General features: G+C 23.7%; 1 protein-coding gene across 1 annotated transcript; it reads right to left on the minus strand.

The window, feature by feature from the left end:
- Positions 1-602: 602 nt before the first annotated feature.
- LOC129605534 (probable G-protein coupled receptor B0563.6) lies at positions 603-5,739 on the minus strand. The gene is made up of 9 exons (XM_055515353.1): positions 5,495-5,739; positions 3,992-4,145; positions 3,347-3,496; positions 3,170-3,263; positions 2,380-2,533; positions 1,373-1,568; positions 1,213-1,307; positions 999-1,151; positions 603-918 (listed from the first exon to the last, which is right to left on the minus strand). The coding sequence occupies exons 1-9, from the start codon at positions 5,645-5,647 to the stop codon at positions 799-801; spliced, it is 1,269 nt and encodes a 422-aa protein (XP_055371328.1). The 5' UTR covers positions 5,648-5,739; the 3' UTR covers positions 603-798.
- Positions 5,740-20,586: the final 14,847 nt, after the last annotated feature.

Consider the following 20,586-nt stretch of genomic DNA (forward strand, 5'->3'; position numbering starts at 1 on the left):
GGGAAAATTATTTCATATATGTATATCACAACTTCTTAATACATTCGCTAGGAAGTGAAGGAGATGACATGAATATAGTTATACATATAAATCGGTTTAGGTGCAAAGCTTGCAATTTACTATATTCCATTATCACATTTTTCTTTGCTACAAAATACATAGTTGTGATTGGTGTTAAACACACGACTGTCTTTTGGTCCGAATTTTCGATAATTCAGTTCTAATTATGCGCTCAATAACAAACAAAGTGTGCAAAAATTACATGTTCGAAAAAGATTAAAGCAAAAAATATATATAATAATATTTACGAATTCAAATAATACAAAAATAACTTACCTTTTTGCTTAAGTTATTATACATACATTATGTACATATTATTATACATAATTTTATTAATAAGGCTACTATATAGAAAAAATCTCTAACAATTGAATTCAATCTTTAATCTTATCTCTTTTTTTTATTATTTTCAATTTTCTACACAACCTTAAATTTTTTACAAAATTAAACATTATATTTTAAATTTTAATAATCACATACATACATTTTATATACATCAATTTTTTTTATATAATTACATATATATTATGCATTATTATATAACCTTCAATTTTTCAAACTAAAATTGCTTTACAGAATTATGTACATACACACATTATGTATACATTATGTGTTTTCCCATTTTTTTTTAATTAAATCTAAACTGCTAACTGTATACGTTGTGCATTATCTTTGCTTAACAACTACTTGATTTAGCTCCCTTTCTCATACAGCCGTTTGTGTTATACATTCCTTATATCAGATACTACTTGATCTACCAACAACTGTACATAAACCAGAAGTCGTTGTATTTTGTATATGATTTTTTATAGATAATTTATCCATTTTAATTAATGGATTATTTGATTTTAAATGCATCTATATACATATTCAAAAATATACAAAATAATTAAATGAAAACTTAATTAAATTAAATTACAAATTATGATAAAACTTACTTCATCTGTTCTATGATAAAGCATACCGGAAAACCATGGCCATTTGAAAGTTCTAATTAGAGTATTGCGGAAATCTTCACTAAATAAGCAGTAAATATAGAATGTTATTGAATAATTTGTTAATTCCATTAAATTTGCCATAGCTCGAAAAACCTTTTGAAAATATTATTGATTATAGTATTAAGAAGTTATTTATATTTCTATATTCAAATACCTGAAAAGAAAAACTGGATAAATTTTCTTGTGATAGCGTCATATGTAAAATAGCCATAGGTGATACACATACTAAAAAAAGAATTGAAGTGCTACCTGTATGTATTAAAAAAAAAATTAAAATTGTTATTTTTAATAGTTTAGATTTTGTAGAAATATACCTAGCAGCAAAACTAATCGTCGTTCTTCTGCAAATTTTACAGGATCACCATCTTTAACAGATGATACTCGTGACAAAGTCATTCGTCGTCTTTTCTCACATGTTCTTCGATATACAATCATTATTTTTAAATTTAAGCCAGCAATTAGGACGGTTGGTATTAATTTGAAAATAATTTCAAGCGTAACTTTGTACACCTTTAAAAACACAAATTTGTTGACGTATTATAAATGTGTATATAGAAATAAAATTTTTATATTATTAAATAAGGAAAGTAATTAAGTAACTATTTATTTACATATTAATATAATTTTTAAAATTTACAAATATTTAAAGAATTTTATAGTAATATGGTAAAATAAAATAATTGGGATTTACAAATCTTCTTATAGTAAAATACTTGGAATACAAGACCTAAGTATTAATTCCCGGTTAATATCTTGGAGAAAATATTATTTTTCAATTAATATGCTGTATTTAATTAAAATAGGCAAATGTTTATTTCAGAGTGAAACCTTAAATAGTCATTGTAGTAAACATTCTATAAATTTCTCCTTGGGGTTGTAAAACTTGAATTTTCTAACAATTTAAAAACATTATAGCTACAACGTATTATAAATTTTACAACTTTTCTTCATCAGTTTCCAAACTGAATTAATGATAACTAAGTTAAGAATTTCTAAATAAATTCGAAATTAAAGATAAGATTTTTATAATTTATAAAACTTTTGTACTGTTCCCGATAAAGATTAATATTTTCATTTGGAATGCTAACAAGGATGTCCGATGTGTCGTTTTACTATAATATTACTAATAATTGAGGCTACTAATTATTAAGAATCACATTTAGGTTAATCTTAGAATAATAGCAGCAAGTTGTCGTAAAGCTTATTGAAATTTATATACCATTTATTGGAAATTTCTGTATATATTTCATTCTTTTGTAATTCTTAAATATATAAATATTTAATTTAAATTATTATAATACACAAAATGAAAAAATCTTACAGCATAAAATAAAGTTCCTAAAAATTCTTCATTATCTCGCCTATAATAAATGTATACACCTTCAGGTTCAAAAGCACATTTTAATATTTCTCCACGAAAAACACTTGGTAGATATACTATAAAAGTTGCTAGTGGAATTAGTATAACAGTTAGTCTGTGAAAAAAAAATAGAATAAATATACAAAAGAAGTTTACATAAATTAAAAAAATTTAAACGAGAGGAAAAAAAACTATTAAAATGAAAATTAAGTAAAATGAAACTGGGGATAAAAATTTTGCAAAAATAATAGTAACAGCAGTTATTTATAATAAAAAATATTTTCATTTTTTACAATTTATCCAATATTTCATCGGTATATTGCAAAAACCATTTAAGTCCGCCATTCCAAACCATGTTTTACAAAAATAAAAGTACCATTTGCAGAACCCTCTAAGTCCCAATCTTTGTTAGTTTCTTTAGTTTCTCTAATTTCCTCAAAACCTAGATCCAGAAATCTTTCTATGTTTTGTGTCATTTTATGAACTAAAGGTGATTTTGCATTATACCAACATTGCGCAGCTTTGCAATTTTTCCAAAAAATTTTATGCCAATAATTTTGTTAAACATTCAAACTACATTATTTGCTATTTATGGGAAAATGAAAAAAAAGTTTACAAAATCTAACACAAACTCTAACCATTGAAAATAATAAGAGTTTATTTGTATGTACTATGAAAATAAAAAAATTTATAGAAGAATTCAGTGAATGAACCATTAAAAACCGTTATGATTAAATGTTCATTATTTTACCTTGGTGGTCCCATCACTGGCCTATGATATCCTGGATGACAAACAGAAACATAACGTTCTATTGTTAGTACTAAAAGCATCATTACTCCGACTCCTAAAATCAATCGTAAATTTTTTTAAGTAGAAGCTTTTTTCATGATTTTAATAAAAATAAAAAAAAAATAAAAAATATTTTACCTAAACAGCCATTGCCCAGAAATAGTTCTAAATGGGCTGAATAAAATGCTGGACCAAAATCTTGCCATCTACCTTTATCTCTATGAACTAACATACGAATACCAAATGGAATTGCAAAGATAATTGCTAATAATGCAGCAGCCGAATAACCTTTATACAAATAAAAAGTAAAACAAAAAAGGGATAAAAAGAATAAGAAGAGACGAAAGAACAAAAATTTTTTTTTTGAATTATGATTTTCGCCTCAATCAATCCAGCTGAATATGAAAAAGCTTTTTAGAAAAACTTTTAAATATGAAAGTCCTTTTTGAATTTTTGAATAAAAATTGTAATCACTTTTTTTTTCAAACTTAAAAAGATGCCAGAATAATTACATACATATTTCCTTTTTTGTTCCAAGTAAATTTCAATAAGATTTTTTGGAATGTTTTCTAACAGCTTAAACACTTTACTTTACATTAAAATAATTTCGGATTCAATTCAAATCAAAATATTGCTTTAATTATACATATACTGAAATAAAATTGTAAGTACATTTTATGAGACTTGATTCGAATTCCATTGATTTTAAGGACAATTTACACTGGATTTCAATTTATTCTAGTATTTTAATAAGAAAAACTAATTTGAATTCATTAAAATTACCTCTCATATAAATATATGCTGTTCCTCTCATATTTCTCCTAGTTAAAACAATAAGATTTAAAACATTTCCAATTATACCCAATGCACAGATAATTGGAAGTATGATGCCATAAGAAAATTCACGTAGCGCTTCCGTTCTTGGATCTTCCCTTTGCTATAAAAAAAGAAAGATATAAATTATGTGAAAAGCTTAAGAAAACACATGTACATAGATATGTATATGGTATACAAATTGAATTAAAAAATAGACATTTCACATGAAATTTATGTTTTTAGGTAAAATTACAAAGTCACCTATCCAATCTTTTTTTTGGATAATGACGAGATCAAACGCAGCCAAAACAATACGTAGTTCACATTAATAAAATCCAGATACATGTTTACGATTAAATTAAACTTGAAAAATTCTAAAAATTCAAAATAATTAAACTTTAAGCAGCTCTAAAGCTATAAATGCCGGACAGATTCAATCAGTCAACGATTTGACAATTTGTTTTTGAATCAGAATATTATGTCTCTTTATCAAACAGATGTCACTTCTAGCACTAGTTGTATTTATGATGGTAGTTCTAACTTTTAGTAATATTTGTTCAACACGGTGTGCAATAAATTGATGGAAGTGAAGAATAAGAATTATATAAAAATTAGAAAATCGTACTATATATTATATATTGATATATAGTTTTTCAGTAATTTAGTTTTAACGGTACTTCGGTAATTTGCATTTTTTGTATGAATTTGTAATGTGTTTGAAAAAGAAATTAGCAGATTATGAGAGCACATTATTGAACACACCTATAATTATTCAGAACCAAATCTGTCAAATTATTCAAAATATGATCTTTTTATTTCTCCTACTGTCCTCTCAGGGAAGAGTTTGTAGACTTTTTAGAGTTTTCTGAAATATTTTGGTATACAGTAGAACACGGATATATGCACATTGATTTTTTACGAAAATTCTTTACATTTAGCCGAGATTTTTATTTATAAAGCAATTAATGTGTCCTTATCTTAAACTCGTTTATAAAAAGTCAATCCATATAACATTTTCCTCTATCTCTCATAGTTTTGCCTGTAAAACGTGCCAAATGTCTTTTTAAAAAAACATGCGAAATAGGTCCTACAATATTGTCTTTGAAACCAGTTACCGCTGGTTACTCTTGCCGCATGGTTCCGAAGTTGTAAGCATTTATTCGGTACCTTTCTCCCCCCCCCACCCTCCCGCCCATATAATTTTTGGCTGCAAATTGATCAAAGAATCGCCGAAATTATTTGCTACCTTATATAAAACACCCTGTATGTGCAACAACATATAATTATTTTCCCATAAGATCCATCCTCTTCGTAGTTATGAAGAGAATGATTGCATAAATAATTGAATTATTAAAATTAATTTAAGGCTATTTAATTTCGATTCCGTAAAACTTGTACGACAACCAATATAATATTCAACAGAGTATATACATGCTTTATACATATATATATATATATATATATACTTACTTGATTTGCATCTTGATGTACATTGTTAACTTCTTGATAATGATGACTAACAGATGGTGCTGAAGTTACTTGAACTTCTTTACTAACATTTGCTCCCCAAATTACAGAACATAAATTGGGGTTTTCATCGGTAGGTAATAATCGAGTTATCATTATTTAAATCACACTATATAATTATATTTAAAGTTGTTTCTCTATATAATATGTATATGTAAAAAACACCAGCGTTTTGAATATATGATCAGTAAATTGAATCTGATATTTATCCAATTTATTTATGTTGATTTCCTTATAATATTATCTTTGAATACATTTATATAAATGGCAATACATTTTATCACAATTAAATTAAAATTATTTTTTATGTATGTATACGCGAGTGTTTTATGTTAAAGGATATAATAATTTTTAATTTTTATATATTAAATTTATAGATGAAATTATTCATTTGGAAATTTTATAATAATTTTGTTTTTTTTTTTCTATTGAACGTTTCTAATATGGAACTTGTTATGTAAGTAAACATTTTATTTAATTTACAATTAGTTGAAAAGTTTAGTGACTTGCTTGTTAATATCATGTAAGTAATTTTTTCCCTTATTTTTATTTTTTATTTATGTAACGAAATTCTGGAAAAATATTATACATATAGAATGAATTATATTATTTAAGTGTTATACAACATTATCATCATAATTAAATTAAAGATAAATTTAAGAAAATTTATGTAATTTTTTATTTTTGAAAATTTTCTTAAAATTTAAATTTTATTACTGTGTGAACAACACTGTTTTCACTTATTTGTTATACTTAGTATTTGTGTATATATAATATATGAATTACATAAATGTAAATTCTTATACATATCATACATACATATATATAAGATTATTTATATCTATTTAATAATATTATGTAAAATAGTTGAGTACAAACTAAATTTAATTCATTTTGAATAATTTATTTTTTTATTTCAATTTACATATATTTGTAATATACATACAATATATGCATACATATGCATATGTAGGTTGAGATTAAATTGTAATAAAATTAAACTATGAGAAAATTATTTGGAAATTTTCTCAAATATTCAACACATAGTAAATACTATATTTATATCTTAGATTTCAAACCATATATAATAACATTACCTACATATAAATTATTTAAATAAAGCCCCTTCGTTATTATTCTTTAAGTATATTTTTAAGGTACCGAACATATACCTACACATTTGCATATAAAGTACATAAGTACAATGATATTTGATAATTTTATTTTATGTTTTACGTGAATTAAGAGTAAATTATCTTGCATAATTTTGAGATTTTATTTATTTAATTATTATCGTTCGCATCAAATGTAATAAGAGAGGTATTGTGTTCACACTAGAATTTACATGTCAAGTTAGTAAAATCATATTCTTCATGTTAATGGAACGTAAATAAATCACATATTTTTACAAAGTGAGAAGTCTGTCTACCTAATTTTTGTACTCCTGTCTATTCCAATTTCAACTGAATTAATCAGCATATTTAATATGGTAAATAAAATATTGTTATAGTGTATTCCAAAATCTAATGTTTCCATAAAATTGCGTGTATATTAAATACTTGTGCTTAATAAATTTTTATCTAGAAATCACACAACACAACACTTAATGGTCAAATCTAATTTTTTTCCATTTATATTTTTACAATTTCCAAATTCACTCAGTGTTCATTATTTCAATAAAATCCCATCCCATATATATTTAAAACACTATTTTATTTAACGAACTATTCACATAATAAAAATAAAATATTTAAAAAAAAATTTAACTTTCTCGTCTACGTCTATTTAATTTCAAAAATCAAAAATCAATATAAAATTCTGAAAATGATTTGAAATCGTTATCAAAATAGTTTTTTTTACTTCTTTTTCGATTTTTCGAATATTTGAAATTTCCAGATTATTTAACAATTATTTTATTGGGTATATTAAAGTCGCATGTACACTGATTCGTAATATAAAAGAATCACAACTAATCAAATGGGTATAGACTACATTAGAAATAACAAAGTGAACAAAAAATAAAATTCTTTGGACAAGTTGAAAATTTCAGTCAATAATGACAGTGTGCTTAATTTTTCGAATAACGTTAGTCTTTAATATTTAATTAATTCAAAACAATTTTATTGTACTGCATTTACACTATAAGATTTAATTTGCAATCGTTGCAATCTAATTGAATAAAAAGATAAAGAAATTTTGTACAGAAGATTAATAAAAATTTTTTTTGATAGGGTAAGTAAATGTAATTGGGAAGACGACTAATAATAGTTACTTTATGACATAGATATGTCACAGATTTAGTAATACTGTGATAATTTAAAAATGCAGTTAAAAGGTTTACTAAAAGACCTTTACAACTTAGTCAAATTAAAAATTTTATGTCTAAACCGCTTATAATTTGTTGTCTTAAATAAGTTTTCAACACTTAATTATAGTAGGATATTCTACGGTACATTAGTCACTTGTCTCTAGTAGTTAGTACAAAATTATATACAGCAGCCATAATTTTTCCAATAGAAATAAAAAATTTCCCGAAAAATGAAATTAGGAATTTTATCAATTTAGTTAATTGCTATGGACAATTGTTGGTGAAAAAAAATCTCGCTTTATTAAGTCTTTTTTTCCCTTGCCCTTTATGCATAAAACAATTAGCACCTTTCACTTGATTCTTTACAGATTCAAGTTACACTTTCACGAATCATTTAAGGAGTTAACAAGGCGGTGTCCAGCGTGTCGTAGTTTTAAAATGGAATGCACTTTTTAAGTAAATTTTTAAATTTTCTTAAAAATCTCAGTAATTATAATTTTATTCTAAAAAGAAATTAATTTTATAGAAACAAAGACAAAATATTTTTATTCTAATTTACAAAAAAATAATTTAATTAAAATTTGAAATTCTAATTAATTTGCATTTAATTCTTACACTTCTGAATCAATAATGCAAATTAAAAAAAATAGAAGAAGATTCTCATTATAAAATTTAAAAAAAAAATTCTTTTTAAACTAATTAAGAAAAATGAAATATACAAGAAAATTTTTCTGTTATACTTGGTTATACGCATATACATACATACATATAAATGAATGTGAATTGTTATTAAATTACATTTTGTGTTACATATAAAATTTTATGCATTTTAAAATTTTGAAAATCTATATAACAGTTTCAAATCTATATAACACTAGAATAAAATCTGTTGACTCTAAATACCATAAAAATTGCATTACAAAATTGCAAAAAATTTGAACTCTTCTTGCAACTTTATAAAGGTTGTTGAGTACAAATTTTAAAAAAAATTGTATATAAAGACTTGACCTAATCGTGTGTCTGCGATTTTTCTTCTCACCAATTTTCATCTCACTTCTTTTCATTTTTTCCAATAAGATTGCATATTTTTTCAAATTGGATTTTTTATTAAATTTTTCTCAAACTATCGACTGAACCCATATATCACCTTCAAAAACTATAATGTGAATAAATAATGACTAAGTTTTTGCATACAATTTAGAAAAAAAACAAGATACACACACAATATTGGAAAATTCATCTCACTCGAAAATTGCATTGAACAAATATCTTATAGATCATAGTTATTCACCTTCTTCTTACTTGGCGAGTAAAATATCAAAATACAAGATCACGTCCTTAATACATTTGTATGAATTTAATTCAAAATTTCGGCAATTAATTTAAAAAACCACAACTGCATTCGCTGGTTTAAGACTTGCAATGAAAAATTTAAATTATATTGGAATTAAATTAAAAATGCTTTTATAAATATTTCTTTTTGCCTTATAAAAATTATAATGTGCAAATAAATTAAAATTAAAATTTATATCTATTTTCCTTTAATATCCTTTTGTTCTACAGCATATCATACAATATTAAGCTTGAACATTTCAATAAAATTTGCAATATGGTACTTTAATTAATTTAATATTAAATTAATGTAATGTTAAAATTTTATTCCATTTATTTGTAACTAAAACATTCACCAAGACGCATTACTATTTACGTCCGAACGTATATATGGGACAACTTTAAATTAGAAAAATATTTCTTGAGAGTTAAAATCTTCAAAAATATTAACTTATGTATGTATACTTGTGTATATAAGTTGCATTATTATAATTTATTAAAATATTTGTTTTATAGGCTTCAATTTATTCTATTAAATATATTCTTATACTATTTTAAATTAAATTTAATTATATTTCATTTTATTACATTAAATTTTAATATTAGCAATGAAACACACAAATATTTATTTAAATTTTTATATTAACTTTAAAATTTTACAGAATAACATGGTAAACACATGCAATATTTATCCTGTTACGAGTAATGCAAAAACAGGAAAATCCTATTGTTAAAATTTTATTTTTTTTTAGCCCTCATTGTCTTGCTTGTATGTAAGTAGTTTGCAAATTAAAAATTTAAATTTTTCCACTTAAATTCTTTAATTAATGAAATTATTATTAAAATTAAATCTTAATATATAATTTAATTAAAATTATTCAATTTAAATCTCAATTATTATTAAAATTAAATTTTAATTTTTACAAGGTTCTCAATTTTTACAATCTGCAAAGTGTGGGGAGTATCTTAAATACTCGTCATATTCAAGCCACAAATTTAATTTTTTAATATTAAATTGAGTTTGAAGCTTATTAAAATTTAGTACTAAAAATTTTTCTCTTCTCTCAAAATTTATTCTCTTTTAATAATTTTTATTATGATAATGTTAAAGTAATTTAAAATAGAATTTTATAATAGGTGCATGTGTATGTTCATTTATGTTCATGTAAGTAAATTAAAATTCTAAAATATCACATTTATTTTCTTAAATATATTATAAAACATACATACATTTTCATACACACACGTATTTTATATTTTATTTATATTTAGTATTAAAAAATAAAAACAAAAAAAAAACACAAAAAATTTCCGAATAACATTAAAAATTTTGTTTTGTTTTTCGAATTTACTTAAGAGTTTGTAATACGATAGTAAGTATTGTAACAGTACCGCAAAATATTTTCTAGGTACTTATGCTATAATTGTATACAATATGTACATATACCCATACATACATATGTAAAACATTTAGAAATCCAAAAAAAAAATTTTAACTTTTATTTTTTTTAGAAAATGAAAAAATTTTTAATCCTATAAAAAAAAATCACTACTCGCAATATTTTTATTATTTTCTTTTTCTTGTTTCTTTTATTTTGATTTTTGTAAAAAAAAATTTTTTTGTTAATATGCGATCATTTTAAATAGTCATAACTATTCTCTTTCATTTCACCGAACAAACTGAATTTTACAAAAATTTACTTTACCTAACAAGCCTCCTAAAGAAAAATTTCTACACTTATTCAAATTTTATTCCTATGTCTCCTGTTATTTTTCATATTATATGTAAAAAATTTTTACTAAGCCATTTTTAGTAAAAATTTTCCTAAAAATGTTATTATTTTATAATAATACTGTTATAACTGTTAAATATTTTAGATGCTGTGTTGTATAGATTTGGTGTTCTTTATATTGGAATGGAAAGTTTTTCACTTGTTACTTGTTTTTCTCTTTCCAAAAAAGGACTTGTATTTTGCAAGGTATATTTTTTACATATAAATGCTATAACAGTAATATTATTATATTTTTTTGTAAAACTGTTGAATTTTATGTTATGTAATATTAAAACCAGTGTTCCCACTCGGAAAAAACAAAATGTATCCAATTTCGAGAAAAAAATGTATCCAAAATGTATCCAACCTCGTAAAATAGCATTATTATAATAAGTCGTCTTATTTTGTACAAATTAACCCATAATTAATATTAATTTGCTTTATTTCACAATATGAGTTTTGTTATTTTTACTAAATTCTTTAAGAAATCACATACAACTTCTATTATATTTTAAATGTGAAAGTTAAGGTCAGAAAAAAAATATGTATATATGCCTTCTGTAGTTGTTGAACTATGCGGTAAAGATGATTGACCATGAAAACGGACAAATTTTAAAAAATATGTACATCCAATGCATTTTCTATTACATCTAGCTAACACTAAAATATTTTTGGTACGTTCTTGTATGAATTTTCTAAATTTGAATACAGGAAGAGGCAGTTAATAAAGTATCTTTTTAACTTTCTTGTAAAAAATTCGGAAACCTTCTTAGAATAGCCAGCAAATAACATTTATTGATGATAAAGCAACTTCGCGATTTAATATTAGCAGCATTTTAACTGTCTTGTTATACTTATTTAGTGTTTGAAAAAAAATGTATCCATATTTCAGTAAAATTTTAAAATGTAGCCAATTTCGGCATTTTAGCAGATTTGAGTATCTTTGTATCCAAGCTCAAATTTAAAGCAAAAATGTATCCAAATGGATACAATTGTATCCAAGTGGGAACGCTGATTAAAACTTCCAGTATAACAAAAAAATATAATAATAATTAAAAAATTTGTGAGAACTGTAATATCTTCAAAAATTAAAAATTTTTACATTTTATGAGTAAATGTTAAAATAAATGTTAAAAAAAATGTTATTTTATGGTTATGTCTAATCCTTTTTAAAAAAAATAAAATTGCCCATTACTTATTGTAGTCCTTTAAATAACAGGAATGGAAAATATTAAATCAAAAGAAATACTTTTTACAGATCTTAACGAAACAAATTTTTAATATTAAGTGTTATACAATTTTTACATTATTATAAGCAATTGTTATACTGTAAAAATTTTTAACAGTTCTAAATGTTTAATGCATTTGTTTCATAAATATTATTTTGGTAAGTAGATTTATAAAAAAAAATTAATTTATGAATTTTTATTTTTTAATTAAAAAATGAAAACAGGGACAGACAAACATAGTGAAAATGTAAATTATTGTTAACGTTCCTGGGGGTTTTCGCTTTTAAAAGCGTCCGCATGAAAAATATTCGCAAATATTTTTGTTTTTTTTTTTTTTTTTGAGAAATTGGACTATTCTATTTTCTACACAACTAGCAATTATATACAATAAATTCTTCATGCCCTTGAAAACGCAAAACATTGAAAAAAAGAAGTTTTAAAAAAGCAGATCGGTGGTACCTGCACAAAACCAATAAAATTTTTCACTTATAAACGATTTCAATTATTTGCCACTTTAATGTTTCGTGCGTTCCTTTTTGCCAAAAAAAAGCGTAGATAGCTAGTTGGTTGTAGTTGAGCGTAGTTTATTGACGCTTATATTATGTTTCAGGATGGTAGGAGTTGTAGACGGTTGCGAACGGTAAAAAGAACGCTTATTAATTTCAATTTGGTTTACTTAGAGCCTGATACTACAAAAAGATTAAAAAATAAATATTTATTGGAAATTTCGTTTAAAGAAATAAAATTCAGTCAGCTGAATCATTATTTTGAATACAAAATGATATTGCCATTTGCTGCAAATAAAATTTTGGATATATGAATGATTTTCTTAGAGATCACAAAACGAGAGTGGAACGACCAAAATAGTGTTTCTATAATTTAATAATTAGGTATTTGTAATATTCATATTTTTGCACTATAATTAGTGAAAATCATTTCTAAGCCTTTCCTATAATTTCTATAAAATAATTTTGTCGCTCTTTACTTAAAATTGGTATGTGTTGGTAGCGACTCTCTTAATTAATTATTCAATGGTTTTGATAAAATTTTGAGAATTAATAAATTTTTAATAAAGAAAACAGATTATTCAATCAAATTCTAATAATGTATAAAAAAACAATTCAAATATGAAAATTAAAATTATTTACATTATTATTAAAATTATACTTAAATAATATTTTGCGTGCACAAAATAAAGATTAATTTTAAATTTTAAAAATATTCGAAAAGAATTTTGATTAGTAAATTGTATAACGACATCTAGTGTACGTTAATTAAACTTTTTATAAATTTAATTATGTTTTTGATAATAGAAACGATTTTAATATTGTGAATTAAAATTGTTTAACTAAACCGATTTTCATTTTAAACTAAAACAAAAAGGTTTTTGTCTTTGCTAAAATCACTATCAGAAAAATATAATCTTAAAACGCAAATTTTCACATGAACTAGAACAAAATTACATTTATTTCAATTACCAATTTTTATTTAATTCAAACAAAAATAGTAGATGTCAGGCAAAACGTTAAAAGTACAATGCTAACGTAAGAAAGAAACCACAAAACAACATCGAAATTTTGACTGACGCTTGACGGTTTATTTTTTGTTGTTTTGTAGCAGAGAATAATTTTTAAAAAAGATTTTTTGACATTTTGTGTTAAAGGAAAGTAGAGTAGAAGAGAAACACAACACAATTCTACTCAGTGCGGTTTTGACGGAGAATTGTAAATATTTTTTTTTCTTCTGTGAATTAAAAAAGAAAAGTTACAATAAAATTCCCGGTAAAAAAAAAAATAAATGTATAAAATAAATTTTTAATATTCTAATTAAATTGATTAAAATCCTATTTAAAGTGTTCTAAAAAATAAGATTGAATATACATTTTAAATGATTTTTAGGCATCAGATTTCTATCTATAGCGCAAAACTTTAGCCATAAATTTTATTTATGTTTAACCGGTACTATTCCAGTTTAAGTATATTGTGCCAACGCTAAATAAAAACCGAAAAAAAGAAGAAAACAAAGTAAAAAGAAAAAAAAAAATTGATGAAATCTTTTTTAAGTAAAAAAAAAAGTCACGAGATCACCAAGTGAAACAAAAGCCAAAAGAACAAAAAAATTTTGTTTGGAATTCAATTTGATCCCAAAAAAAAAAAAAAAACAAAAATTTCCATAAACATTAATTTTTTTTCTAGTTGTGCTTTTGAAAATGAAAATTTACTACAGAAAAATAAAATCCGTCCGCTATGAATATTTCAAAACCTAAATTAAAATTAAAATTACTTTCAAACCAACATAATATTTTTCGCCCAGAGAGACATTGGTGAAAAATCGATTAATGTAATAAAAAGAATAGAAAAAAAGAAACACAAAAAAAAAAAAAGGAAATTTCCTCTAGCCTTGTAAATGTTTTAAAGGATTTTAATGCTTTAAAAACTTTTTAAAGGATTTCATATTCTTGGTGGATAAATTAATTGAATCTAAAATCTTATGGTAAGTGTTTATATAATTTTTTGTATTATTGTTAGGGGAATCATAAATTTTTCTAATATTTAAATGTCTTATCCTTATTTTGCATAATGTGTATAATATGGATGTACGTTATATATGTCGGTAGGTTCTTTCTATCTACTTACATAATAAATTGAATAAATTATGTATGTATAGTTATCATCCAGCCTATGTAGGTAGGTACACATTTGTAATAAAATTTTTTTGTGATTGTTTTTTTTTTGCTCTACTTACTGCTGCAAAAAGGAATAATGTGCCTCGCCCATTTTTTTTGCAAAAAATACTTTTGGTAGCTACCTTTAAGAAGTGAGTTGAAGTGGGGTTACTGGATCAATACTTTCCAAAACATGTGTATTTTTACTTACAATTATTCAAAGCTGAATTAAAATAATTGCTTGAATTTAATATTTTGTCCAAGAAGAATATTTTAGGAAAAATAATTAATTAGTGGACGTATTCCTGTCCTTTTTATATAAATTAAATCTTGAAAATCTTGGCATAATTAATGTTTTGTCAATCTTTAAAATTAACTGCTTCCTAAATTTTATTTCTTAAAACAAATTAAAAAACTGTGTTAAGAAGGAGGGAGGAAGAGTTGTGTTATTGCTAAAATCCTAATTAGAAGAATAAGGAAACTTTAGCTTATAATAAGATTTCATTGTATTTAATTAGGTATAGTTAGGTAGGTAGGCATCTATTTTCATTGACTCTCTGAATTCGTTCACTAAATTCTAGATTTCGGTAATTACTCGGTAATTAGAAATTCACTATTAATTATATTATTATTATTAATTTCCCAATATTAAGTTACATATCTATATTTTTGAGCAAGTTGTTAAAGTATGTGTATGATCCGTTGATAGATGGGTAGGTACCTACATGCCATTCGAAATTTACTGTTTATTAGAATAAATTGTACAACAAATTTCACTCAATAAAAGAAACAAGCAGTGATATTGTGTTTTGTTGTTCACTTAGTAATTAAATAAATAAATATAAATTAGTTAGTTGCTATAACAACTAGTTAACAACATTGTACTCATGTATTTAATAAAATAAAACAACTTTTAAGTAAGCAAGTGGGTAGTTAGTTGTTTAAATAATAAGCATGTATCTATAAAAATAATATAATAAACTATCTACCTTGCTTATTTATCCAATAAATTATGATTATTTTTTTTATTTTACTTTGGTAGTCATTGTTACTAAAATATAATTAAACAAAATAAAACAAGTGATACGATGGTGAAAAATAGTAAAGAGTATCGTAAAGGGTTCATTGTGTGATAACAGCTTGTCATTATAGTTAAAAAGTTTAAGTACCTACCCAACTAGAAAAAAGGAAGCAAACAAAGTGCTTATTTAATTCTCATATTTTGTGTGTATAAATGATGATTTCATTGTACTTTTTTCTTGCCCCTTAAATATTCTGAAATTTAGCCCTGTTCAAAAAAGAATTTGAAAAATAATTTTCATTACTTTAATTTTTTTTTTTGAATTTGGTCCTCTTATTTTTTTCTTAATTATAATTATTTAAATATAAGTGTAAAACACAAGTAAAACTTGTGAATTTCGGGTAGTTCTTATATTTATTTATTAAGTACTTATAATCAAAAATTCGTCTGCATTTCATTATCTCTAGTTTAATTAGGAATTAGTTGCGATAATAGTATCAGGACAATTAAGTTCTTACGTAATAATATAAATAACATTTTTAAAGTGATTATTTTTATATTCGTATGAACTTTATTATTTATTATTTAAAATTTTATAAGTATGTTGATATATTTTCATATTTAATAAAAGTTTATTGCCTGGAAGCATTATGACTTTAACTTAACTGTTCTAAAGTCAAACTTCAGTGTTTTAATTATGCGGTAACTATTGAATTAAACAGTCTACCGTAGACTCAACTGTTTTAAGTAATATAATTTTATTGAATCGTTTTGCCAAAATATTATTACTATTAGAATTCTAATTAATAATTCTATTTGAATATTAAGTAGAATTTAATATTTTTCACGGTGCAATACTTGTAACCTTATAAAATAATTTATTGATTAACTAATTAATTAAGTATTTATTTTATTCACGTGTTTTTCTATTCAGAAGACGGTTGCGATTGCGAATTGCATTTAAATTCGATACTGTTTTATTCTATAAGTAGTGTTGCCCCTTTTAAGTACTAGATAATAGAAAAAATAAAATTCAAACTACCTATAACTACCTTACTTACTCTATATTTTTATCTCTAATTAAATTTTTGTATAAATATTATTTAAACAAACAAAATATTTACTTATTTACGTATAATAAATAATAATATATTAAATATAAAATCAATTCAATAAAATTATTGTGAATGCAATCATTATTTCAATTTTTAATTTAAAATTCTAAGGAATTAAAATGCATGTTTACTATAATGAAAAAAGTTTCATTATATTTAAGTAATTTAAAAAATTCAATTAAGTAAAAAATTTTATAATTATGATTTAGCATGAAAAAACTATTATTTTCTATTTAATTTAATAATATAAATATTTATTTAAATTAAAATCGAGCAATTAAAAGATAAACTTATAAGTAATACTTTTATATTTATGTAAATATTTATTTTCTAACAATTGGCTCCCATGTGATGTAGATTAAAGAAAAGTAGGTACCTAAGATACATAAACGTGTTTTTGTGAAAAAATAATATGATTTATTTTTTGTATGCGTAAACTTATTATATTTAGTTGTGGAGCGTAGGTGCCTATTGAATATTTTTTTTATAATACTTACATGTACGTGTACATAAACGAATTAAAATTCGACTTTTAGGTATGTTAGCATTTTGCAAAGCTTTCTTTTTAGAACATTTTATATTATATGATATGTTTTGATTTTTGAAATATTTAAAGTAATGAGAACCGAACAATGTGATCGAATTGTACAAATAGAGTGTCTCGAAAATCGAAAGCTTATTACTTTCTTAAAAACTGTAAAATATAAAATCTTTATTGTATGGTGCACGTATATAAATAATAGTTATTAATTTGAAACTTCAATAAGAGCAAATTTAAAATACATTGAACTTGGGGCGTAAAATGAAAATTTATTAATTGTTCATAAAACATTCACTAATTTGATATAATTATTTTTTTAAATATAAACTCTGTCTGCATTTTGCATAATATTTACGTGCAATACTTTAAAAATAAATTAAAGTACTTATAGAATTTTAATATTTATTAAAAATATCGTGAATGTAATAAATATATTCAATGTTAATTGTAGTAAAACATCACATACGAGTAAGTATATGAAAGAGAACTTCAACGTAATTAAGGGTTTAAGGTTCAGAAGTAAACAACTAGTTAGTTTTGTAATTTGAAATGTTTGCGGCTTTTACAAAACTTTCATAAAGCAATTTCTATATCTCTGTATATGAAACTACTTCACGATAGTAGGTACATAGCTATACAATTTAAATAAATTTACCATCTTGACTGCCAAAGTTTGAATTCTAATTTCATTTATATACCTATTAGTTCTGCGATAACATTTTAGACGGCATCATTGTTTTTTACTATTTTGATTATATTAAATAAAACTTTTAGAATTGTAAAGGTTTCCGATAAGTGAAGTCAGTGCTCCTATGGAGTTATGTACATTCTACTGAATATATGTACATATGTGTCTCTCAACGAACATTCGTAAAATTTACTTTGCTCGAGTCATTCCATGAGTTGAAATGCTATACAATTATAATAAGTACTATAATAAAAAACGTCCACTTATACAACAACCTCCAATATTAGTTTGTTCAAAAATCTGTTTTTGAAAAGATCATCAAATTCTAATATTTCGCAAAGGAAAAAAAAACCAAAAAATTTAAACCAAAAAAATTTTAATGTATCATCAGCAGCATATGCATAATATTCAATCTCCTCATTATTTTTTGTATTATTTTTTTCCTGGAATTTTAAACAAAACATTGAAGAAAAAAAACCGCTGATCATTAAATAAAAACCAAAAATGTAGAAGAAGAAAAAAAAAAATAAAATTTTCCGATTAATAAGAAAACTAGACCCGCTCGCCGTTACCCACGCGAATATTCCTCATACTTTTTCTGTTTTTTTTTTTTATTTTTTTTTATTAAAATGCCCCCTAATAACACAAGAACGAAAAACAAAAACAGCTAGGAAAAATAATTTTTTGATATAATCGTGTATCTTTTCATCTTCTTCTCTAGAATTTTTTTGTTATTTAACAAAATGTTCACATTTATGCGCTATATACAAAATATATTCATAATGAAGGTCAGAGTTTTTCTAAATTTAAAAAAGAACAGAACGGAATAAAGAAAAAAATTAAATTAATTTTTGAAACCTTGACTGCATAAATTTTTTTTTAACCTCATTTCATAAAAAGTTTTCTTCAATCCTTTTGCTCTGTTTTTTTTTTTCAAATAATTTAACATAAATTACAAGAGAAAAGAATAATAACAAAAATCGCCACTAACTTTAAATACACTTTTTTTTAGTTATAAAAGTACAAACTGTGTTTGTAATAAATAACGATAATAGATTGACGGTCAAGGTCAATGAATGATATTCTTACTTCATTGCATTATGGGCGTATGAACATTACGTATGACGGAAGTTAAATATAGTTTTTACTCAACCAAACACATTATACATACTTATGTAATTAGTTTGCCTAAGTTAATGAAAACGCACTTTATATTTTTGCCGGTATTCTATAGCAAAAAAAAGGTAAATAAAAGGTGAGGAAAACGTAGAAATGTTTTTTTTTTTGTAATCACAAATGTAATTGGCTTCTTTAATTGGATTATACCCTTACTTCGTATTTGGTATTGGTCGTACGACCATAAGTTCGCCGTCATCAATTTTACCGGAAATTTCATTTTTATAAAAATAATAAGTAACGGTAAAAGTAAACAAATGTATGTAAGTACAATAAGTTTCGTATTACCTTCTCGGACGTTAAATCGTCCTCTATATTTAAAGAATATGAAAATATGTATAATTTACGAACAATCTAAACTAACAACATTGAAACTCATGAATTGAAAATAGATTAGTAGAGATTTTAGAGAGTACTGGTTATTCACTAAAAAAGTTCGGAATTAATGTGAAAAAATATTGCAGTGCAAGCAGATAAAATTTATTTATAAATGATTCGCAATAAAAATAATTTGAAGCAATAATTTGATATTTTACATTGGCGTTATTCTATTATACATTCTGCATAACAATGACACAATTATTGACATATGTACACATGTATGTATTACATACATATGTATGTAAAAATTCCAAATTAAACATGAATTTTAATTATTGGCATATTTTTTGAATTCCAAATTAAAATTTTAATATAGTCCCAATTATACTTGTCTGTCAATATTTTAAGGAAATTTTCGCATAAAACGATCGGGAAAATACCGTAGCGTAAGTGACGCAACAAATAACATAATGAAAATGTAAAATTTTAAATATTACGGTATAACGGAAACATTTTTTAGAAATATATGTATGTAGCCTACATACATGGAAACGCTTGAAAAGGTGCTGGAAAAGAAAAATAAGTGAAGAAAAAAAAATACTTTTTGACATTTTAGAAAAAAGTTTTTCAAATTGACATTTTTTTTTTTATTTTGTAATTTCTTTTATATTGTTATTGTTTTTGTTCAGTATTTTGACACCTTTACTTTAGGTCATTGACATTTCACATTCCATGACGTTGCTGTTTTCAAAGGCATTTTGTAATTTTTTTGTTTTTTTCGTTTTCGTTTCCATAATTTAATTAAACTTAAAGAGAACGCTGACGAATTTTTGACATAAATTATGAAAACAGAATTTCATAAAGAAG

Source organism: Condylostylus longicornis, unplaced genomic scaffold, assembly GCF_029603195.1.
Source record: "Condylostylus longicornis isolate FDR11 unplaced genomic scaffold, ASM2960319v2 ptg000013l, whole genome shotgun sequence".
NCBI lineage: Eukaryota > Metazoa > Arthropoda > Insecta > Diptera > Dolichopodidae > Condylostylus > Condylostylus longicornis.